This window comes from Amblyomma americanum, chromosome 4 (genome assembly GCF_052857255.1).
Source record: "Amblyomma americanum isolate KBUSLIRL-KWMA chromosome 4, ASM5285725v1, whole genome shotgun sequence".
Classification (NCBI taxonomy): Eukaryota; Metazoa; Arthropoda; class Arachnida; order Ixodida; family Ixodidae; genus Amblyomma; species Amblyomma americanum.
The window spans coordinates 184549022-184573811 of record NC_135500.1 but is presented as its reverse complement, the minus strand read 5'-3'; the positions used below and the strand labels follow the sequence as shown (position 1 = coordinate 184573811).

The following is a 24790-nucleotide window of genomic DNA, read 5'->3' as shown; positions in this document are numbered from 1 at the left end:
GCGGTGCGCCGATGACTGGGAGGACGATGATGAAGGTAGATGAACCTATGACCGAATGGGGGGTCTCGGCAGTTGAGCACTAATAGCAGTGTCTGCGTTTGTAAGCGCTGCAATCACGTTCCCTTTTTATTTGCTTTCTCTATCTCTCACTCTTGTTTCGTCCGGTGCAACACGTTCGCGCACTCAGCTTGTGCGAGCAATCCGGTGTGGCCGCGTTGTGCAGTCCCATGAAAAGGCGCGTCCGCGCCCAGGGCGTATCGGCGGGCCATAACCTCTCTGCTCAGGCTGAGTGATGCTCGTCGTGAATGATGACCGATGGGAGGAAGGCTGCCCAGATCTGCCAGCACCATACACTGAGGCGAAAGAGAACAATCAGCAGAAACGCCGGTTTAGGCACATCCCGGAGCATCTATCTAGAGCTTTGAATTTGCCGACGGCGTGCAGCAGGCTCTCGGCAGGATTGGGTTCAACGCTGGCCAAAGTGGCGTGCGCCAACGAGGCGTCGGCGCCTTGCATCCATGGGGGTGGCCGAGATTGAAAGGAAGAGGCATGTCGCTGCTCTCCTCCCCCGGAGCCCCTCCGAGTGCCTCCTCGTCCTCGTGAGGAAACGCGGAGCAATGGGGCAAAATGCCGAGCACCCAGTCTCCCCCGTCCTGAGTCACGAGAGGAAATCGACTCGCCAGAAGGCTTCCGCTGGCGCCGCTCAGGGATGGATGGCGTTCGCGTGGGTCCCGTCAACGGTTAAACCGGCGAGAAAGTTTGCTTCCCGACAGGGGGCGCGGTCGGCGCTGCTTCGGCTGCGGCGGAGCCTCTATGCGGGGAGAAATATGGCTTTTTTTTTTGTTTCTTACTAAGCGAGTTTGGTGCTGCTGGAGGGGGTTCTGTTTTTCGCGTTAGCAGCAGACGCAGGAAAATCACTAAAGTGAAGAAAAGCGAAAACACGATGAGGTGACGCCCACTCTGCACATTGTTTTTATACTGAGTCCACCCCTGGCACACCGAAAGCATTTCTGGCCAATGCGAAGGCAGTGATTGAAACTGAGTGGCATGAGGAGGAACAAAAAAACAGAGGATACATTTTGATAACTCCAAGTTATTACTCGGTAGTTAAATATTTTGCTGGTACAGCAACTAAACGTTATCTATTTAAAAAAAAGAAAAACTTCTGAACAACTCAGGAGCAACTTTAGAGCGCCTCCACGCAGTAACAGCGAACAGCTGAGCTACCGGTTAGGGTGAATAAGAGACCGCGTGTATCGACGTCCATGACCAAAGATGCTAGTCGAGCTGTGAACTGCTGTGACGACAGCGCATTGTTTGAACTAGAGCTTTCGTGCTAGCCTTTATATCCACCTCTTACATTTTTAGAGCACACACGCCCCGTAGGTGTCGTGTTCCTCCCGAATAGCTTGATCGCATGTGCAAAAGTGCCTTACAAACGACGCGCCGTGTATACAGTGGATTAAACAGTGACGCTGCCGACATAACGCAGTCCACATTGTACTTACAACGGCACAGCACACAAAGAAATTAGAGCGTACTTTTGTCGAACTTAAAACGCTGCACGCACAGCGCTCTCGAGTCGCTGCAATCATCCTCGGGCGTCGGGCACACGTACACACAAGCTCTGCGAATGAAAGGCCGTTTAAAATTGTACCACTTAGTAGCAATCATTCCGGCTGAAGTCACCATTTCACGCTAGCTCGACCGCGTGGAACGGTGTTGTTCAGAGTGAGCTAAAAGTCGGGCGAAAGCGTTTTGTCACCATTACTCGAGCAATTCGAGCCCCAAAGCGCTCCCAGAATGCAGCTCTTGCTCAAAGGCGTTGCGAGCGTGCTAAACATTCGGCTGACAGTGTGTGCTGCTCCTGTCACGGTATTTAAAGAAATGTAATGCTGTTAGTTACTGCCTCTTCTTCGTCGTGGGCTCGAGAGAAGCAACGTTGATGGATGCGGTCTCTGCTTGTGGGGCCATGCAGACGGAACAATGACGCAAACAGTATACGGCCGTATTTTGGGGTCAAGGTTTGACTAATGTGGCGTTGACGATGTGGAGGCTTTCGCCCGCCCCGCCATCTCTCTGCTAGTCGCAGTGCCGTAAAGGCGACACGGAATGGAAGAACATAGCAGAAAAATTGCAACGGAGAAGGACAAAATGTGCACGCGCGCTCTCAACACGTCGGATCGGACTGCTTGCTGTACGCCTCTCAGATGAAGGGGCACTATAAGGCTATATCCTCTCCTCGACTGAAATGAAGAAAAAAAAGTTGCACTACCCCCCTTCCCCCTTCCATAGGTGTTTATTTACTGAGTAACCGTTTGGGATGGCTAATTTTTGGAAGCACTATTTACAATGAAGGCTGCCACAAGTGCGTTTTCTCGCCCACAGACATATCCTGCCGCCACGAACCAGCAACAAACATCCCTATCCCTCACGCCTCCTTTCACCGTTTTCATGCAATCACGTTTTCAGAGCATTCACAAAGCGCCGTCGAAACACTGCGGTCCGTGCGAACCGCAAACACAGCTGCGCGAGTCCCTTGATGGCTTTACGAATGTTTTCAAGCGCATAGACGGGGAACCGTGTGTTTCGCACAGAAGAGGCCAAACACGCACACACACAAGCATAGAGCCGCCCTTTGTGTTCCCTCCCTGTGAATAGCCGCCGGAATGCGTCGTGCGACAATTATGTGTTCCCATTTTGCCTATGCCGCACCCGATGACAGCGGCTGATGGGAGTCGGACGGGCCCGCTGCCGGCGCTGCGCGCGCACTAATTGCGTCAGCCAGAAGTCAGAACAGAGAAAAAAAAACGCATGCGACAGCGGGTCAGTGAACTTGGCACGTAGCCCATTCGAGTTAATTAAAGCAATGGGATAAAGGCGGGACGCCAAGAGGAAGAGGGGAAGTGAAAAACGACGCAGCGGCGTGCATTTCAGCCCTTCGCTTTGCCTGGTACCTGTTTTCCATTTTGAGTTTACTGCTGTGTTGCTCCTCTATATTGTGGCGAGCAGAAACGTAGAACACATTGCAGAGCGCCTCAGCCTACAGCATTTCGCTTCATTGTAGAAGTCATATATATGCTCGCCACTCTCTCTCTCTTTCTTCCTTTTGTTTAATTTGTTGCTTTCATCTGACAAATAATAGCCCATGGTGAGTGGAGTCGAGACCTGGGGTAGAGGGCTAATATAATAGCTCTCGTTGACGCTACACTACGTTGTTATGCAAATCACTGATCGTTTTCCAATCACCATGGCCGGCAAACGACCACACAGTGGCTCTGTCAAGTTGACTAAGGCGAGAACACGTGAGATGACTACAGCCGATCAATATTCGAGGAAGGAACGCAGTGTGAGTGAAAGCACATCTGGCGTGAAGGGGCAGCGCACTCGTCATCGGGGTGTGCGTACACACGGCACCAGCCGTGTGTGTGTCGGCGACACACTGCCGCGATTCATTTGCCACACACGGTGCCCAGCTCGCGTGCAGCCATTCCATTTCGCCAGACAGACACCCTCCTCCTCCTGCCGTTGCTCTCTCAGCTTCGCGGCGGCACCGCGGCCGGTGTACATACTTATTATACGAGACGTGTACGCACAGACGGGTTCGCACACCTGGATGGTTTCGCGGCGCGCAAAAGCGCACGGCACAAGCGAGAAAGAACACAGCAGACGGAGGTCGAGTGTGCGTGCGTGGCTGTGTAGCGGGGTACATGGGTGGTGGGTGGAGTGGAGTGGGGTAGAAGAGGAAGAGAGGGCGGTCGTCGTCGCTGTTAGGCGACAGGATGTGACGTCATCAGATTGAGTGCTGTGTGTTCTGCCCGGCAGACAGTTTTTACCCTCTGGTCAGTCAACCAGCAACTCCTCGTTCCGGTGGGCGGCTTTTCAGAATCCAGGAGTCCCCTGACGTCATCTCGCCCCCCTTGACACGTGACCGTGGCCGGCGCCGCCATTGCTCCCTTTCCTTTCCGCCGACACAGCGGGGAACGAGTTTTCTCCGCTGAGAGAGACAGCGAGGTATTACGCGCACGAGACGCGCCTGTATAGGTCGCACCGCCGCCGCCGCTCGAGCACACACGTACCGCTCCCTGGTCTCGGAGCGCTCCCGTTGGGCACAACGCAAGCAGCAGCTGCACACGACCCCCGCCACCAGCGACCGCTTCTCCCCGCTATGGCTGCGCACCACATCAGGTACGGACGTAGCCGCAATCCTTGGGGCTTTTCTTCTGCCTTGCCGCCGCCGGCGCGCGGTGAACAACCCGCCGCGTGGTCTCATTCCGTCACGCCGTCTCGATGGGCTTTTTGCGAGACGAGAAAAGCAGCAGCGGAGAGGCCGCCTACTGAACGCGGGCAGTGCTCCTTTTATGGCAGCCGTTCTTTCTTCCCTCGTGCTGGGCAGGTGGCACATTCCGGCCGCCGGCTGTTCGTACTCGTCGTTGCTACAGCTGCGATAAAGTGGGTTTCGTATTCTGTCCGCAGACAGTGGGATCGGATGCGTCTTTTTTGTGCTTCCACTTCAGAACATGCCTTGATTGTCCGATCTGGCTATGTGTCATGAACAGCGGTCCTCGTATAGGCAGGAAATTGTGAAAGGACTCGTGTCGTCCTCACTCCGAAAGCGAACTCGGAGAAATTCTTAGGCGGCGTGTTCAAAGGGACACTTAAGTCAACTCCTTCCAATTTTTGTTCACAGTAAAATTGTCTGCCTCTTTCTGGCTGTGATGACGTTTACGCGGCAGCCGAAGACGCATTTATCGGCTAGAAAATGGGCGTTCAAAAATCTTCCCGCCAGGCGATTCAAACTCGTGACGTACTTGCCGAAAGTACGGGTTGCCACCGTCTTGAAATGAATGGCGGAGCAGCTTGACCTCTGGGATCCGCGAAAAAAAATCGGTGTCGACGTGCCGCATCTTGCTTGCGAAATCGGCCGGTGGTGGTGACACCTCTGTTTAGTTTTGTGATCTCTTCTAGGCCATAGCAGCTTCGTTTCCGATGAGGGTTCCTTTGTCTTTTCATTGTTTATTTATTTATTTACTTGCGCCTGACGTCATCCGGCATACCTAGAATGTGACGCATGCAGCTCGTCGGAGGTCCCGCCGTGTGCCCAAACACGATGGTCAGGCAGTCGGTCGCTGCTTAATAAGTGCATAAGTGTCCTGTAGTCATTTCGGAGCCACATCGCATACAAAGGCTACCGATATGCGCTGGCAAACCACCCCGTTACCGGTCTGCGAGACGGTCATTTTTGTATGCCCACGACAATGATCGATCTGCGATTACAATCCTGCCTCGCGTTAGCACTGCGCGTAACGGGTCACGTTCCGGTCTCGCCCCCCTGTCCCATTAACGAAAGCCGGCGTACTCTGGGGGACCTTGAAGCCTATCTGGACACAATCTGAGGCCTTGCTCTGCACCTCATGCCTACGCCGTCCGTGAAGCGCGTTATCGAAAAGCCCCTGCTGCGCGTGTACTTCGGTGGCAGCGATTGCTTACTGCGATACGCCTTGTTCGCCCACTGCTTTCATTGAGCGATTGACTTTCTCTCCCTGTGACCTCCAGCTGGAGAATAAAATTATTGTGGTCGCCAATACCATGGCTGCCGTAGTAAATGTCTTCATAATCGCAGGGAGAGAAGGCAGCATAGATAAGCTTTCATATAGAATCAAGGCACGGACATGTAATCTGAGCACAGCAGCGTGAAGAGAGCAGGCTGCTTTAAGAAAGCACGGTGATATTGAAAGATCGCATGTATGCGTAACAACCTGTCCATGGGGAACCACTAATATAATGAATGCGGATTTTTTCAAGAATGGCGAATTCTGGACGGGGTCACTTCGATCTCATAAGTGATGTCGTCGGTTTCGATGAGTATGAAATATGTACTGCAGTTCGCAGAGAAACAACAAAAAGGTGACGCGATGATGACAATAATATAATATCGTTCAAGCACTGCAATAAGATTAGTTTAATGCTCCGCTGAACTGGTTGCCGCCGGAGTAGCAAAGCGGGCATTCGCAGAAGCACCGGAGAGTTAAGGAAAGACGTGTAGGAAACTTCTTGGTCATTCCTCGCGCTGCCAACCGTTTCAGCGCGGCGTGCAGCCATCGTGACGGAGCTTGACGCACGTCCGAGGGGCCAGAGTAGGTCGCGCGAGCGCGTTAGCACGCCGTCCCTCTTTGTGTTCTCATTCTTGCGAGCCAGCTGTGTTGGTCTACGTTAGGCTTTCCAGGCCGACGCTAACGTCTTCCCGACGGTCTCCGCCTCAGCGAAGGACGCGTCTCAGTGAACACAACGCAGAAAGAAGGTTGTGTGAGTGAGATGGGGGAGGGGGCAGAGAACGGGCATCGCGCTTTGATCGCACCGCGCAAGCAGAGCGTAGTAAAAAGAGACAGGACATGGAGGGCCGAGCGTGACGTCTCAGGGACTGGAACCTTTGCCGTTCGCCTAATTTCAGGGATTCTCTTCATGAGAAATGGACATGGCGCGATGCACTTCGCTTTGTGCTGGTGAATCTGCCTTTCTCTGCTTAACAGCTTAAGCGAGTAACATCAACGTTGTTGCCTTACTATTCAGCGCACATCAGCTAGGCACAGTTCATCACTTTCCTTAGCCTGTGTATTGTACGGACAAAGATGATAATATTTCTTGAGTGAGAGAGAGAAAAAGCTTTATATGAGGGTGGAGCCTTTAGTCCAGTGTCCCATTTGCTTCCGCAGGAGGAAGCACGGAAAAGATCTACAATTTTGCAGATAAAGGGAGTTGAAAGCCAGATTTTCTTACCCACCGTGTTCTAAAGAAAACTGTTCATTGTTGCTAATCTAACGTGAAGTCTTTGGCCATTTAGTTAGCCATCGCCAACTCGCCGAAACCTTCACGCTTCCGAATTTCTGCCGCGTTTGTCAAGAACGATCAAAGAGTAGCCCCAGAGGACTGACCCCAACTTCATAGCAAAAGACTTCCCTCCCGTGACGGCGCACCCGTGTACACGCCCAAGACGTTACAGCGGCTCAACGCCGAGCACATTCCGGAAACCTCCAGATAACCCTCACCCAGAACGCGAGGAGGGACTCCTGGAACGGGGCGGCGTCACGTCCTGCACACGTAGCGCGACCATCTTGCGCCGCAGACCGCAATCCCGCTGACGTCCACACGCGGTGCTCAGCGAGATAATTTGCGCACGTGATCTCACACGCCAGAGCACACGAACCCGCCTCTTTCCCCCGTCTCGCGCGGTGCATTGGGTCGCGCATTTCTTTTCTTCTTTTATTCGGGCGCAAAAGCCTCACACGACGACGGCGCGCCTTGGCAGCGGAGGAGACGGCTGCGGGTGCAATGCCCCATGCTGTTTATAAATACGGCGCGGCCCGGCGGCTACTTGGATGTCTCCGCGCCAGTCTGGCTGCAGGGAGCTGTCCCGAATAGGAAAGCCGGGCACCGAGAGAGACGACCGCCCGGAGAGACCGACTCCTCGGAGCGCGAGGCGCAGATAACGGATTTGGGGAGAGACAGACACACGCACGCATGCGCCGTTGCTTGACGAGCCCCGTACAGTGTTTGGCGCTCTGGGTCCGCTCCCGTCAAGTGGCGCGGCGCTCGGCGCGAACTTCCCGCAATAGATTGATTGATTGATTGATTGATTGATTTAATGTGTTTAACGTCCCAAAGCGATTCAGGCTATGAGGGGCGCCGTAGTGAAGGGCTCCGGAAATTTTTGCAACAGAATGTAGAATGCTGTCAGGTTGGAGTGGACCGTCTGCTCGCCGGTGGAGATCAGCCCACGAGTCCGAGAATGAGAACCAGTGGCCTCTGGAAGACCTTGGATTGTTAATGGAGCATATTATTGCTTCTGTACAGCGCATAGAGTCGGCTGCACCGACTTGAGGAGCCTGCATGTGCTTGCATACAAAGGGCTATTCGCAGCTTGACTCTAAACGCCGTGCGCGAGGCAGGATGCGCAGAGACAAAACCTTGGTCCTAACAGACGGTGAGAGACGTGCCTGTCGGCCGCAACTGGAACGGTCTGTCGGCGAGAAAAGAGGGAGGGGGGAGGCTCTAAAAGAATGAAAGACGTCGGTAACTGTCTCTCTTGAGGGTTGGACACCTGAACCCCGCCGTGAGGAAGGGGCTGAAGTGGGGGTGTAAAAAGTGTCGAGACGGAGAGCTCTTTGCCTCCTCGGCATTTCTTTATTTAGAAGCAAACGTTGCATGCGCGGTGGCGATGCGGAAGGGCACGTTTGTCTGCATTCAGCGTAACGGGAATGCAAGGACTGCATGCGTGCCTAATGGCTTAATTCTCGCATCTGGCAACCGGCCACTCGCAGGTCTCACCTGCAAGGGTTCCGAGATGAAAGAGACGCCGCGGTTATGAGTTATGCCGCAGGTTGGGGACGAACTATTCAGAGGAGAATATCGCACATTCAAGTTTTGAAAGAAACAGGCACTTTTGAACGTGTCGTGCAGGTGTATCTGAATGCCAAGTCCCGAACTCGACAATGCGCGCGAGCAACTGAAAGCGTGTCGTAAGTCTTGAAAAAACGTCGGCAAGTAATGCACTGCTTGTCTCGGATGTCGCGAGGGCCATGATTGTCTACAAAGAGCTCATTCTGTCGCAAGATGTCCATGTCACAAAGAAATTTATAAGTTACAAGTCATATCCAAGACACGCGCATGTGATCGCTATTTTGGTACCTTTTATTCGTCCTCAGTGCGCGCTTGCTCTACACGAACAGACACGCAGCTATAACTTGGAGCATTGCTCGAAGACACTCGACTAACCACTCAGGCATCCGTTCAGTAATCATGATCATTCAGGTAAAGAGACAGCGAGACAGACTGGCAGTCCCCCCAATACATTTCAGTTCGCGAAGAAAGGTGCATGGCGACTTGTCTTCATAGGTCGGTTAACATCGAGCACAGAGGGTTTTCCCAAAACGTCCATTCCCAGCGTCGTTAGTACCGTAAAATCGTTGCCACTGCGGGCGCACGAAGCAAAAAAAAAAAAAAAAAAGGTCAGTGTGAGCTGCAACCCACATGAGAGCTTATGAGGAGTCATAAACAGCTTAAACATTCGCGAAAGTACAGAAACATGTTTTTGAAAGCGGCCCAACAAGACTTAACGCTGCTCTGTCTCTCTTAATACTCTTATGGAGTCTCGATATGATGCAATACGTCCTTCTCATTGGCTCCTCGGCGCTGCATTCAGTGTGAGTGAAACGCAAGACGCGTATGCGAGGAAAGCGTGCGAGGTTTGCTCAACCAAATGACTGGGAAACTTCAGCACGTATATTGCTATGCTATTGCATGTCAACGACCCGAGAAAAAAAGATTCTAAACATTTCCCTCACAGGCAAGTTGGCATTCGCTTTAGTCAGCTGTGAAAACAGCTAAAAAAATAACACACGCGGTGACGCCGATGAAATTTCATTTTCTCGCGGATGTTTAGAGGTTTAAGTTCCGTAGAGCGCGAAGGTCGCGTACAGTAAGGCAGCAAACGCCACATAAGGCGACACCGCAGGCCGGCTCTGAGGGTCACTGGCACCCACGTTTTATGTGCGAGAAGGGTTGGCAGAGGGACAAAGTGGCGTGTCCCGCAAAACAAGGGATCGCCGGGCGGCACGGATGAACTCTTTTGTTGTCTAAATCCGTGCGTGAGATGCTTCATGACAGCTTCTTTTTAAATCAGGCCGCATGGCAGATGGTGCCGTAGCTTATAATTATTTTCCGCAGTTGCTGCACGCATTGTGCACTTGAGAAGTTGGTTTCATTACTAAGAACAACATCCACTGCGAAAAAAAAAAGTTTTTGTAGAAGCACAACTGGTTTTCTTCCGTATGTTCATTTGTTAATGTGTTGTTCCCTTCAACCACACGATATGAATGACATTACTTTCCTTGTTAGCAGTTTTCTACCGTTTATTTAAAGTGACGTACGCTGTTCACACCTGCCGCACCTGCTCACACGTAATATTGAGTGGCTTGTGTTATCTGCTCGGTATAAGGCACCTCGATACAAGGCTGCATCGAAGCACCCTATACTCCGTTTCAAACATCAGGTGCAACGCTGTCAAAGCTAGCGCTCTTGTTTGCGCTGCCTGCATCCGCGATCAAAAAGTAGTGCGTTATTTTTGGTGAGCGAAACATAGTAAATGATTTAGCTATAGGCTTACCACATAACACATTTGTCATGACCTTGATTAAATGCACTGTTACTGCTGACAACACGCTGTCGCTTCCTCGTGTCATAGACCACTCGGCCACACAACAAGCGCGGAGTAGCACGCCTCCCTTTATTTTTGCCGTCCGGACTACTTCCGTACCTTTCACAGCGTTGCACCTGATGTATGAAACGGAGTATAGCTCAGCTATGGGAGTAGTCTAGCAAGAGTATAGCTAATTTCAAAACAAAACATTCGAAAGAGGTGTGTCTAGTTTGGAAAGGAATTAAACTTCGGTTGGCATTCTTTCTAACTTCAATTAAATACAGCTAATTTTTCTGCTCTGACAACCAAGTGTATCCTACCGTTAAACAAGCTTCACGTTTTCTCCGAGCAGCCCTATAGAACCACGCGCACAAAGTCATCTACAGGGCGTGGCGCATGCGTTTGGACAGCGCGCACTATTTCGAGATTCTCAGGAAACATGCGCTCGTGGACAGCGCGCTGGTCTATTGTTTACAGTTCCCTGTCATATTTCTGGCTGCAACGATCCTCGTTCAGTGCCTGTCTTCATCGCTGCGGTCACTCATGTAGACCGGGTAAGCTCCGCACTACCTAAATTTCTCTCTGCGGTGTGCAATTAAACACAAAATCACACGCGGCTGTACACCAGAATAGAAACTGAGTCACCACACAAACTGGCTGCGGTCTTTGTCGACCACAGCGCTGTTTGCGGGGCACGCATCTGCCCACGGTCCTGACAGTTGCGTGCGAACTTGAGCGCCAGGCGCGTGGGGTCGCTAGCGTCGCATAGTAGCGCCGGCAGAGAGGCTCACGCGAAATAGCACTCCCGACTCGAAACGAACACGCGTCGGGCGTCTCGCTTCGCCTCCCAACCGGGCGGCGTGCAGTTGTTTCAGCCCTGCGCAGTCTCACGCTGTGCGACCACTATGGTTGGTGTACAAGCTGCAGCTTTGACCATCAAGGATAAACGAGGCAACTGAGGCGAACAAAACGCGAGGGTGGACCAACAGCAAGCACCGCGCGGACTCCTAAACGCATTCGCCGCTCTCAATGTGCTCAAAGTGGCCGTGTGCGAGAATGCGCCTAACCATTGTTTATGTGGAAGTGACGTGGTGTGGTCGTCGAAATGGACGGGTGTTTATTGTTACGAGCCGTTCGCGTCGTCGGCTGTTTAGACTTACTTACTGGCGAGGAAGCGTTATAACTGCATACGTTATCTCATCCCTGCATGTAGCAACCTTAGTCGTTTCTCGGGTGGTTTTGGTGCAGGGTACGGCGTCCAGATACAAAGTCCAAGCAGACCAACAGTTCACTTAATTCTACGATGCGAAGTTATCAGTAGGCCCAGACATTGTGTTCCTCGTAGTAATAATAATAATAATTGGTTTTTGGGGAAAGGAAATGGCGCAGTATCTGTCTCTTATATCTTTGGACACCTGAACCGCGCCGTAAGGGAAGGGATAAAGGACGGAGTGAAAGAAGGGAAGAAAGAGGTGGCATAGTGGAGGGCTCTGGAATAATTTCGACCACCTGGGGATCTTTAACGTGCACTGACATCGCACAGCACACGGGCGCCTTAGCGTTTTTCCTCCATAAAAACGCAGCCGCCGCGGTCGGGTCCGAACCTGGGAACTCCGGATCAGTAGCCGAGCGCCCTAACCACTGAGCCCTCGGCTACTGATCCGGAGTTCCCGGGTTCGAACCCGACCGGGGCGGCTGCGTTTTTATGGAGGCAAAACGCTAAGGCGCCCGTGTGCTGTGCGATGTCAGTGCACGTTAAAGATCCCCAGGTGGTCGAAATTATTCCGGTAGGCTGAGGCGTAGTATGGGGCGCACAAACTGTACGCTTAGTAGAGCTTTTAGGCACGCACAAACGTCTGATTACAGTGGCTATGGTTTCAGAAATTAGCGCGGGAATTGAAAGGCGCTAATCTGTTGGCATTTCATTTCGAACATGGCAGAAAGGTTTCCTTAGTGGTTGGAAGGCTGAAGTATGGGTTCAAAACGCTTGCAGTAGCTTTGTTACGTGTTGAGAAAATTTTTTTCTTTTTGTTATCCTTGCAACATCTTGCATATAACGAAGCGCGGTTACGCTCGTTTGGCGTAGTTAAGACCGCTACTGGCTTTAACGGCCGCGTAATCTAAACGCCACGAAGGCGTCGAATGGGCGCCCGTACGTTTAGAACGAGTTTTCGGGCAGGACGAAACCTAAACAGGAAAGCATGCAAGGGAAGGTCCAGTGTGTTTCCTTTTTGTTGTCGTTGTTGTTGTTGTCTGGCGGTGTGCGCGCACAACAACTGGTCTCCGGACCGGTCGAGTTGCGCCGATAAACGCAAGAAGGTGTCGCCACTGAGCGCAGCAACGTGCGGTCACTCCGCCGTAAGTGCGGCGCCGTGTATTTCGGACCTGTTTACATCCCATCTTGGGTGCTGGAGCCGCTCACCGTCGGCGTCGAGCGTGACTCCATTAGGACAACGCATACGCACTCACCTTGCCGCCGGCGCTGTGGTTTCTTCCTCCAGTCGTCCCACACATGCAGGTAACCCTCAAGGGTCCCGCACTGCAGCCCACGCATATGCAGAATGCGTACTTTATTTGGTAGGGATTCAGATGCGCACTGGCTCACAGGATTTGAAGCTGCAGGTGGGACGAGAAAATACAAAATAAACTAGGAAACAGTGCTGTGGATTGGATTTTACTAAATTAAAGAAAGAAATAACCGTTGAATTTTTTTTTCTCCCGTGTCATTCATGAATACCGGCTTCGGAAGTCATACTGAGATTGTAGGGCAACTTCGCTTCTCCAATTCCACCCCGCCAAGACATTTAAATGCGTAATAAGACAGTTTAGCACTGGTGTCACGTCTGCACAGCGGGCAGTCCTAAGAACATTGGGGCATTGGTTTGATTCGCGCAGTGGTTGTTCGGAGAGGCTCATACCTCGAGGTTTGCTCGATAAGCGAACCCTCGCACGAAGTCTTTATTCGAACCTGACCGGTTAGGCCCACACTTTTCGGTTTTAATTCGTTTTTCTGTTTACCGGTAGTGACCGGAACCCGCATTTTCTTTTTCACGCACTTTTATAAATCCTTTCTTTTTCTTTTGGATGACAAGAAGTCGGGATTTCTTGTTACTCTTTTCTTTCTCAAGCACCATGTGTTCACCTCAATCAAGGTCTAACTCGATCTCAAGGTCCTTGCAGTGCTATGGAAGGTAGATTACCTTCACAGTCATTCAGGAGAGCGTGTTAAACGTGTTCCTCCGCGAGAAGACGCGTCGTCTGCTCGCGGCGTGCGCATATATGGTTAGCAAGGAGCCTAAATCGACCTTGTCTATGTACCATAAGCGTGCTCATGATTACGTATGCTAAACGCAAGCATTTCGCGGTATGTTACGCCAATTGTCCCTTTCGTAGCGTATGCAAACGAAGACGCCACGATAAGCTGAGCTCAGTGGCGCCATCTAGTTGTTAGACCGGGAGCCATTTTTGTCAACAAACCGACGCTTGTGTTAGGAATAGAGGCGGCAGAACTGTTCCACTAAATAAAAAAAAATAAAGCGAATTTATCGCTCATATGTTTTGTTATAGGCGAGATGAGACGAAGCGAAAGCGCAGTAGCCCATTTACGGCCAGTGAATGTACTCAAAAACGCCAGTAACTACGACAAATTAATTCCGAGGCGAGGAGCCCTGCTACGAAGGGGGCCGCCATTTTGAAAACGATGTTCAAACATACACAAGAGTCGCTCACGCTAAACTAGGGAAATGGCGTACATAACGCGAGCGTACTTTAAGGCGCGATATGAAATAGCGTTTGGCGCATGCGCACTTTAAAGCACGCTATCCCATATACCCATATGCCTATTTTATTTATACTGGCACTACATTCTGCAGCGTCCCGAAACGCCGCCTGTGCACTCACCGCAGCATTGGTAGTACTCTTGGTAGTGCTGCAAGGAACTACTGAGATGGAGCACAGATACTCTCGCAAACACCGTTCGGGACTATAGAGATGTGCATTCAACGCCCCCTGTATGGCTACACAAGACCGAACAAAATTCAACGTGTTGTAAAGACAGCCAGCTTACGTACGTACCGTACGCATGCATACATAAAGGAAAAACTAATATAAACAAGAACAGGAAGGAGCGTGGGTGCAGTGCATACGAAATCAGAACTGCGGAGCCATTGTGACGAACGCAGCTCCTGCATCGGGGCGCAGTCACCTTTGTGGGCGAGTCGCTTTCCCAAAGAAACCCCGTGGCATATAGTATAGTAGCAGCAGCAGCGTTGGTGAACGTGCGGCATCCTATCTCGCACCCCCGGCGCCGTCTCTCGGGCACCGACAATGGGGACGCCTCCTCCTCCTCCTCCTCCTCCTCGTTCTATTCATCGACGTCTCTGCCTTGCATTGCGCCAGTCTGTGGCCGCCGACTCCCCGGAGATCTTTTTCTCGCGAGATAAGGCCTCGGTATATGCTGCCTCCGAGTTACGTGTTGCTCAGAACCCCCCCACTCACAGAACATGCAACAGGTGTGCCAGATACCCATGGGAAGGCCTTGGCCGCACGTCTAACGGCGTTGTTTGTCGCGATGTTGGTTGGTTGGGTTACGTGTTGCCTTCCGTTATAGCCTCCGGCTGCCGTGTAGCCGTCGTTTTGGCGGGCACAAGCTTGCGAACCGCGTAACTCCCCGTCGATCAGAACCACTTACCGTTAAGTTAGAGACGCTCGATAAGCTTAGGGAGCGGTGGGAATCTATGTGCAAATAGCCGATAACAAGCGCGCGTAATTTTTCGAACCGCGTTCGAGGTTTCTGCGTATTCTGAGCTTTTGAATGGATCTCACGCGCGGTTTGTACAGAGGTCGTCCCATTTTCGACGTTCACGCAAGTCGGGTTCGTATATTTCTTTGTGTTAGTAAAGCTGAAAGACGCTGGTTGACCTTTTGTCCTTTGTTGTGAGTGCGCTTAGTTTCATATTTGTTCCTCCGCAGTAAGTTCCCCTAGCAAACGGCTGCATTCTGCCGTTCTCCATGTTACGAGCGAAGCCTACCGCCCAGACAAGACCACGGGGTGCCGTTTAAAAAAAACGGCCGGCCAGGAAGTTGTAAATAATCTGTAGCTCTTCAAGAGGGTCCGCGAAGAACCCAAGCCAACTCGCTGTCGTCGTTGCAAGCGCTGCTCGGTTTCTGTGTACACCGATTAAAAAACCCCACTCTGCTCAACGGCGTACGTTGTACAAGCCGCTAGATGCAAGCGGACGCTATACAGACGAGCTGGTGAAAGGCTCCCGTCTCTGCTTACAGCGTGCCCCTCTTTGTGCGCGCCTGGCGTCCCTAAGCCTTCACCCTATCTGCGGGCCCAGCCATGGCTCGACGAGCCTCGGTTTTTCTGAGACGTCGTCATTTATCACTCAGCCTTCGGGGAACGTATAAGACGTCGCTTAGCAACGATGCACGCGGAAAGGGCGCGTATACAAGCGTGGGAGGGTCAGTAACAGTGCTTCGACGAACGGAGCCGACGCTCGAAAACAACTAACAAAAAAAAGGGAAGTGCATAGATATCGGGGCAAGGAAAACGCGGCCAAAGGTTTTTCCTACCCTCTTCCTGGTCTGTGCGAACTGAGCTTTATAAATAGCGATCACGAGCTGCAAGATTGAGAACCTCTACACCTCTCGGGGCGGCTGATTCATAAATTTACGCCGAAACTGCCGATGCCCACAGCTCGTGCGGCAGGAAGAGAGACCTGTCTGATGACAGTCTTCGACTTTACGGTTCTGTTATTCCACGACCCTGAATGAATGGATGGGAAAAAGAATCATTAAAAATGGTCCCTTAGAAATACTGCATGTGCGCATTGCTGCCAGTCCTTCCTTTTCAACATGGTTTCGCCGATCGACCCAACCATGCGCTTATATAAATGGTCTATAGACAGTTTATAGACTTATTATTGACTATTCACTAAAATCTCTCTCTCTTATTGACTCTATTTCCTTCCTATAGGTATTTCTTTTTATCTATTTGTAGTCTATAGTCTGCCTATAGAAGGAAGTTTACTAAAATGTATGGCCATAAATCTATAAATTGCCTATATATTCTCTTTAGAATTTGTGTTGCAATAGACTATTCTAGGATTTGTCTCTAGACAGTCTATAGAGTTTATAGACAGAAGTCTATGGACAGTCTATATTCGAAAGAAATTTTCGTAAGGGCACGCACGCTATGCCAGAAAGCTCGAGTTCGTTCATTCCGGGGACGTACTGAGAAATTACACCGAGTCCGGCAGTGCTTGAGTGAAGGGTTGATGTGGTGTGTGGCGCGTCCTCACACTTTTTAACCTTACCCGCGACACACCTTGCAGGGCGAAGCGGTCGTCACAAGGCAGAACGTAATTGCTTCCGCGTAAAGAGACACACGCGGATCCATTACTCTCGTTCGCCTGCCCTCCGAATGAGCATCGTCATCGCCGCTTCCGCAACGGGTAATTGAGAGGTACCCTGTAGGCTATATACTTGTCCTCTTGCGAGTTCCTATTCCCTTGTCGTTGTGCGACCCCGTTCGCTAAGCTCCGCGGAGAAGGGCGATTACTTAAGCACCACTGCGTCCGCATTAGCGATTCCGAAGCCGCAACGTGTAACCAGCCTTGAACTAACGAGACGTGTGGTTGCACGCGCCGCCTAGCGGCGAATAATCCCTTCTCCTTTTTTATGCTTTGTTTCTCTCGGGAGTTGAAGGATGCGCTTGGTTTGATATCTCATACTAGTGCTAAGCTTTTCTTTTGACTTTTAAAGAGATAACTCAATTCTACTACATCGGGAAGATGTCTAGCAGGCCTTGATTGAGGCGCAAAATAAACGACGTTAGATTAAGCGCGGAAAGCCCGGCAACCACTGTTAAACGGTAAAGACAACACGGATTACCAAGAGGAGAGGAGTCGGTGCAGGTTTGCACGACCTAGACAACGCGACCGTATACGCACTACAAGTGCCACTTCGCCCGAGCACAGTAAATGCCTTAGCCGATAAGGCTCTCACGGCGGGAGCCTCTGAGGCTCGGTTTTGCTCTTGACGGCTCCGCTCAGCCGGCTGGTTGCGGCCGGCCAGAGGGCATTGCCTTCCCGACGCCTATCGTGGCTGAGTGCCAGAGATAACTTTCCGTTGCATACGAGAAACGCGTGTGTATACACACGGGCGTAAGTGCCCATTTGCTGGGAACGCGAATAAGCGGACGACCGGAGTGTCCTTCCGGAGTCCAGGACCTTCTGGCGTCTGTGTATTAGTACCGCTTATATTATAGAGCTGACAGAAACGGCCGATTCGCGAGCCGTCGGCGAATTCATTCGCACCACTGATGACCGCATAGGCGCCTTACTGGCGCCACTGGCAGCGAGATTAAAGGGGTACTACATCCTGCACTTCGTGCAGTATAATATACGGACGAGGTAAACACGTTGATTCAAGCACGGCCTTGTACCGGGGCGGTGGTCGCGGCCGGGTCGCGAGGAATGTATTTGCGTGATTGGCCCAATTATGTTGAAAACACGCCGCGTGTCACGCGGTATAGAGTAACGAATGCACGGCAGCTTCGTCGGAATCGCTCTGTCTCACGCGATCCCACTCCGTATCCTTATACCGCAATTACGTTGCAACGAGTGACGACAGGTTTCCGACCGACGGGTCGTCGTGTAGAGGAACGTAAACTATGCGGTCGCGGTTGCTGGCCTGAAAAACGCGAATGTCCCGCAACGTTCGTTATGCCGTAACGAGATTTTCTTGGTTTTTTTTTTTAGTCTGCAACAGCTGCTCAACTTCCCGTTCGCGCAGAAGCAGTAACAAAACAAACTTCAGCTGTATAGATAAACGTAACGCTTGGGTGTAGCCCCCTATGAGAAAAATAATAATAAAAAAAGAGGAACAGGATGTAGGCTGGACGGCTGAACGCTGAAAGGATGACGTGAGGGGAGTTACACGCTTCACTGTCATATCACTTAGCCTTAGTCTCGCGGCTTCATGTATATTCATGCGTTTCAAGAAGGGGGAAAAGCGATATCAGCGTAGTGCATGCCGGACCTGCTTCCTTTCTTTTTTCTTTTTCGGCCTTTAAGAGTGGGATCGTGCTGCGTTGACGTAATAATGACCGAGTGGCACGCGAGACAGCTCTCCCGCGCGCAGGCGGTGACAAGGGGGACAACTTCCCCGTTCGCTATATAGAGCCGCGCGACCTCATTAGGTCGAAAGGAAAAAGACAACGGCGGCATACTTTCGTCATTCCTCGCGGCGTTGTCGGCGTGCCTGAAGCGCGCAGCGGCGTCGAGATAGCGTGTCGTCGCCGCCGCCATCTTTCTTCCTCGCCGTTGAACGCAGGAAAAAGGAAGTGGCCAACAGCTCGGCCCGATGCGCCGTGCCACCGCCACCCGTCGCGAGCACGCGGCGTTCGCCCGTTCCGCGCAGCTGCGGCTAGCAGGCAAGCCGTGCGTACAACTTCCTTGCAGCCCCCTCTGCTCTGAAGAAACGACGGAACTCGAGGCGGGTTAGTGGTAGTAGTGGTGCACGCGCCGCTGACAGGCTGACGTGTTCAGGAAGCGCGCACATTAAGCTGATGCTTCGAGTCGAACGGTTTGCGCGATGGTTCTTCCGAAGGCGAGTCTCTTCGGTCGCGCTCGGTCGTATCGGCGATTCTTTCGACGCTCGTGAATTGAATTGAGAAACGTTGTTCATTGGATGCTCTTTATGTCTGCTTTCACGTGTGCCTGAGTTGGTCGAAGCAACGAAGAAACCCGAAGTTGGGAGCTTGCGTCAGTCACAAGAGTCACGTAGCATGCTTTAAATTGGACGCCGTTCAAACAGATGCTTTATATGATCCACCGTAGTCACTGCGTGCTAGTTTGGTCGCCGCTCGACTGCGGTAAAGCATCGTGTTTAACCATTTGTAAGCGACTTCCGCGAGATTCGATCAGAGCACGACGATGGTCGCGCTGTCTGGTGCCGTGGGAAGGACACCATATTTAGCTGGAAAGATCTCTGCTGGAGTTCCTTGGGCTTCCTTGCGTGAAGCTTCGAGTACACCTGACACTCCCGGAACACGCTCACGTACGCGAGCCGATTCTGGTTGACTCTGTTGTTTCAAATCGATGGAGAACTTAAACGAGTGCGGAATATATGGCTGTCTCTTGTCGTATATAGGCCTGTGAAAGCCTACAGCTGGTCATTATTCGGGGATATTCGCTTCGTTCAAAAGATTGGAGTGCGTTTCATGAAGCATGTTAAGGTGACAATGTAGACCATTATTTGGGGCTCTGCAAGTTTGTGTATAGGATATGGGCTCACACAGCGCCGTGTTTATCTCGCACACTCCGCCATTTGCGTTCACGTGGGAGATTACGAACCCTTTCTGTCTCTTGGAAGAAAATATCATATGCGTACTGGAACTAAAAAAGTACTTTAGGGGCCCACTCTTTTATTTCCGTTTTTTTTTCAGCCGAAAATAAACGGCAGTTTTTTTTCGGTCTGTGTTGACTATGTGTACGGATTTTGTTTAGATATCATCAAGGTTAGCTTAAGTGCGAACTTCGTAAGCAGATCTCGTTGCATACGCGACAACACACTCATTAGCTACTTACGCGGGCGTAGCATATATATATATATATATATATATATATATATATATATATATATATATATATATATATATATATATATATATATATATATATATATATATATATATGAAGGCGCGATTTTCGCAGAACTATATAATTCTGCGAAAATCGCGGCTGTCGCACCTACAGCTATAGACAATAATATTTCGCAGCGGGAGTTGGAAAAAAAAAATTGAAACCGACAAAAACAACTGCGCACGCTTGAGAAACCTACTTGAACTTGCTTGTGAGCACAGCCGCCTTACACGCACACTACATGTACGTACGTACGTGCCACCGCTTCCTCATTCGGTCTGTCTTTTTATTCAACGTTTCCAGGAACGCTCCATGCGGTGTGCTTCTGCAGCAAGCTCAGCCCCTTCCCTTATCCGCTGGTAGCCCGTAAATCGGCAGCGGCTCACGCCGAGGCGGCGGGAAAAGCGGCATCGACAGTCGGGGCACGTATCAGCCCGTTAGCGCAACGCACTCCTCTCCCCCTCCTCCTCTTCGCGCCCATGAGGAGCGGCCGCGGCGAACACGTTTTCGAACGACTGTGAACCTGACCTGGCGGCGGGCCGAGCCAACGCCGTCGAAATGGCGCTGGCCGGGGGCAGGTCCCGCTCGGAGCGCGTTGATACACGTGGTGATGAGCGCGAGAAATAACGCGCTGCAGCTGCTGTTAGGCGCGTTGTGATGGCGGGGTTACTGGCGATTTTCGAGTGACGATTGATGCCCCCGCCCGCTCTGAAAATGCTGGTCTGTGGAATAACCTGTGATGCCCGGCGCATCGAACACAATACACGTGGCACGAATTTCAATAGTTTTAGCTTATGCTTCCAAAACACTAACAAATCCTCGCACCGTTACACAAACCGCACTTCTTAAAATTCCAGAAGTCAACTGTCAGTAATTACGAAGTTTTGATTGCGCGCCGCAACGCACTCACTGCGAAATCTAGCCCTGTTCGCGAAGTAACAAGATTTCAACGGCCGTACCGCTTCATCCGGAGTTCATGAAATGATTTCAAATTTTGCTACTGATTTGTTTCAATTCGTCTTAGTATATCTCATAGTCGTTCAACTTATCCTTATCCTAACCGCGGCAGGTTTGGGTGAGGCGGCTGCATGTGCAGTTGAGAACACACAGGTTCGTCTTGTCCATTCGTTCAGCACTAGCCGCGTTTACATGAATGCTACAGAAGTCAACTCCAGCCCACTTTTTAAGGGAAAGAGCAGGTTTTGAGAACGCAAGGGATGACTCGTCCTGTACTGTCTTTTTCGTTCACTTTCCCTCAAAAAGTGGTCTGGAGTCGACTTTGTCGCATTCATGTAAACGCCGCTACTGCATTCTTCGCAGGCGGATTCGAAGCAACCCGCTTTAATCGGGGCAACCGGCTATAGGTTGTCTTTCACCCAGTCTTCCCGGCAGCCAGCGTGTGCGTTCACTTGTAGAATATAGCTTATCATGTTGCTGCAGATCGACCAGTGGAACTCAACTCTTTACAAAAACGGAGGAACGGAAACTTACATTTTGAGAGACGCTCAGAACGGTTAAAAAGTGGCTTCCAGTTCACGATTGGTGCCCACCGCAGCATTGTGGCCCCGTCGAGAACATCGAAGTGCTAAACGTCGTTGCGACCGGTTCGGCGTGCCGTAGGGGGTGTTGCACCTCCGCATCACGTACCCTAATCGCTAAGAACGCGCCGACAGAGGCACAGATGACGTCAGTGCTTTCATACACTGCGAAAGCGAGGCACGTCGCAAGATACTGCATCACTCGGAAGTGATGCGCCACCGCAAATGAGCGACTCGGCGCAAGGCACTTACAGATGTCTGCTCGGAAAGCGCCCTCGATCAAAGCTATCAGAGTGCTCCGTAACGTCGACGCGAAAACAGTAATCTTCGTGACATCACGGCACCGCGCGTACTACGGAGTCGCCCGACCTGTTGCCAACCGGCGTGTTACGTTACGGTAACTCGACTAGCCGTGCGCGGTCTGTTTTATGGATCGTCCGCGCGCGGGTGCGTCATTTTTGCGGCTCGCCTCGCCCGGCTATACTTGTCTGGCAAGAAAGCGCCGCTCCGGTCTGAGCTTTAAATATATGCTGTAATAGGTATCTATGCCATTATAGCATATCTCTGTGGTTTCGTTTTGCTCCGACGCGGACGCAACTTTCTTTTCCTGGGATAGGGATAATTATTTTCCGGGCCCCTTCAAATGAGTTTTTTTTTTTCTACTGTACACTACAGCCTACACGTAAGTGTATGTACTGGTCGCACCCGAACGAGCTGCGAGGCGAGGTTCGGTGATTATACGAGCAGCGAAGGGGAGTCTAGTTTTTTTACACGCAGGGCAAAGAGTGTTTACGAGCGTTTATGGAACCTTATAACGACACTTCTAAAGTCAATCCGTTCGGTATTCGTTTGAGGCAGTTTTTCTACATAAGGTTAAACCTCGTCTATGGTTTAACGTGCTATGCTTATTGCGCGTGTTTGATGCGGAGATGACGAGTTAGTGCCATGCTTGTAGAGACGAACCTGGACTAAGCCTCAGCGTGTACCCCCAAAAAATCCCTAACGCTGCCGTCTTTGCCTGCTGTGCGTCTTTGAATTTTCTATAGACTTATTCTACACCCACTGCCCTACTCAACAGGCTTACGCTCATGGAATTAGCGGCGATAGGGCCGAATAAGCATATTCATCTCTGAATTCTGCATGGACAACAGTTTTGTAAATTCGACATCACGCCTACGTGAGAGATAAAAGCTGGAATGCGATATAACTTAAAGCGAAAAGAGATGTCTCGTAGCTGAAGTCATAGATACCCTAATCCACGATGAACACCGAGCTGCGTCTCCCCAAACGTAACAATATTATAGCATCCCTAAAGACCTGAAATGATGAACGGTAATATCGTTTTATTTTTCACAACTATGTCCTCTCTTTTCTAATAACGGCCCAAGAACCAATACAATGATGTGCCTCTTCTGGAGGCTGGTGGAGTGCAGAGCAGGACATCCATTCAAACTAGGCAGACGGTCACGCTCTTTCCATCTTTGCCCGTGCAGGGAGGACGGTGCCATTTCTCCGCATTCTTCTCTTCGGGCGTTGTCCCCCCATTATTGCGCCAGTTCGAGTCGTGAGATCAGACTATGAGAGGCACACTCGAATGAAGCTGAGGGCCAACCCCGCCTCTCCACTACCACCCACCCTCGCCATCGCTTGCTTCCGACTCCGAGGTCAACGCACAAAACATTACCTGAGCTCGTCACGACTGTAGAAACAGGCTTGCATGTGAAGTATGGCCCGTCTGGTGCAAAAGCAGCAGAGAAAATTTATTCCGACTGTCTGGAAACGTGGCTAGTTGGAACTTCCAACAAGAAAATCTGACTTTTCTTTTTTCCCAGTAATCCCGTGCGACGTCTAGCCTTTTAAAACAATTATACTTTATTTTGATCCTTTTTGGCTAAACGCTTCGTGCAGAATAAATATCACGGGCGATGAAGCGAGCTTCTGTTCAGTTTTATTACCTTGAAAAGGCAATAAACTTCGATAATAGGGCTTCTTGCAAATACTGCTGGCTACAGCTGCTCTATAAACGCGCTTCACAAAGATGTGACTTTGGGCTCTGAAATGTGAGACACAAGAAACTTTATATATGCTTGTTTTTCCAGCGACTGAATGTGGGCGTCGTGCAATATGATTGACGTTGATCGGCCCCAAAGGCGTTTTCTCCCCATAACCTTGGGAAGCTGCACTCTACCACACACAGTTAGTTCCCTTCGCATTCTGTGACGCGTGCGAAGGCCCGCTCCGGTCGCCTGCACCATCCGAACATGTGGAACAGATGTGGGGAATAAACTTAACGCGCGGCAACTGTGTCCAGTGAGCGTTATAAGTGCGAAAGCCAGAATCACGCGAATGAAGATGTACCCAAATGCAGAAACAAAACCAGTTGGAAGGACAAGTGCGAAGACGATGAAAAAAATAAATACGATGAATGGCGCTCAAGAACACGGAGGCGGCGGCGGGATGGGCCATCGTCGGACTGCCTGCAGCGGACTCTAACCATTTTCCTCCTCTCCATTTCTCTCTCCCTCTCGGCTCTGCCTCGCTGAGCACATCTGCAGGATGCCACGGCGGCGACGCGCGAAGAAGCACGCACACTTTTCTAAGGTTTTGCGGCTATTTCGTTGCCCAGCTAGCGCAACGTGGCCGAGACTCCCCTTGGCCATCCTTTCCGACGTAGACAGAAAAGGATGCAGCAGCGGGTGAAGTCGGGGAGGGGGGGAGGCGCAACCGAGGCGTCTACGCAACGTCTCGCCTTCTTCATTCTTCCTATACCTTCTGTGTGTGTATTGTTCTTCGCTTTTTAATGTTCTCTGTTGGCCGTCTCGGCATTCCGCTCTTTCGCGCTCAGACAGGCAGGCAACCACCGCGCAACCGACTCGCAGCACACAAAAGGAAGGGCGGATGATGAAGCGGCGCCGGCGGAGTCTTTCTTGCGCGCTCGCTGCTGCCTCCTCCTCTCTTCTGTCTGGCCGGACGACTGCTCCGCAGAGACCTCCGCATCCGATCACCTGCGGAACGCGCGCCGTCTCGCAAACGACAGCGACGACGTTGGCCACGGACCAACGGTGCCCAGCAATGCGGCGTCGAGGAAAACAACCTCCTACTCCTTCCCTTATTTCTTTCGCCTCTGCGCCTCCATCCCTTCTTTCGTTCTCTCCCTATCTTTACTTCTTTCTTTCTGTGCCTCGCTCTATTCTATATCGTGGCAACCCCAGCGACGCTGGCATTGTGCGGTTGGTTACCCGTTTCGCTCAGAATTGCGCGCCCTCGCACTGCCGGGGCGGTCGGCGTCGACCGCACACACGCGTGCAGCACGACCGAGAGACGCGACCATGGCGCGTCTCTTTCTCATTCTAGTCTACTTTTTTCTCATTTCCTGTTGTTTCTTTTCATACCTTTTCCTTGCCCGC

At 51.3% G+C, this 24790-nt stretch overlaps 1 protein-coding gene across 4 annotated transcripts in view; it reads left to right on the top strand.

Moving 5' to 3' along the window:
• Positions 1 to 24790, top strand: part of Jupiter (microtubule-associated protein Jupiter) — a 63921-nt gene that overhangs the window by 11435 nt on the left and 27696 nt on the right. Inside the window, exon 1 of one of the 4 annotated variants that reach the window (XM_077662575.1) lies at positions 3992 to 4188. The exons of 2 other annotated variants lie outside the window; for them this stretch is intronic. In XM_077662575.1, coding sequence (XP_077518701.1) covers positions 4169 to 4188 — 20 coding nt within the window. In that variant the 5' untranslated portion in view covers positions 3992 to 4168. Of the gene's footprint in view, positions 1 to 3991; positions 4189 to 24790 lie in introns of those variants that run through there. One more of the 4 variants, XM_077662577.1, reaches the window with a different exon arrangement.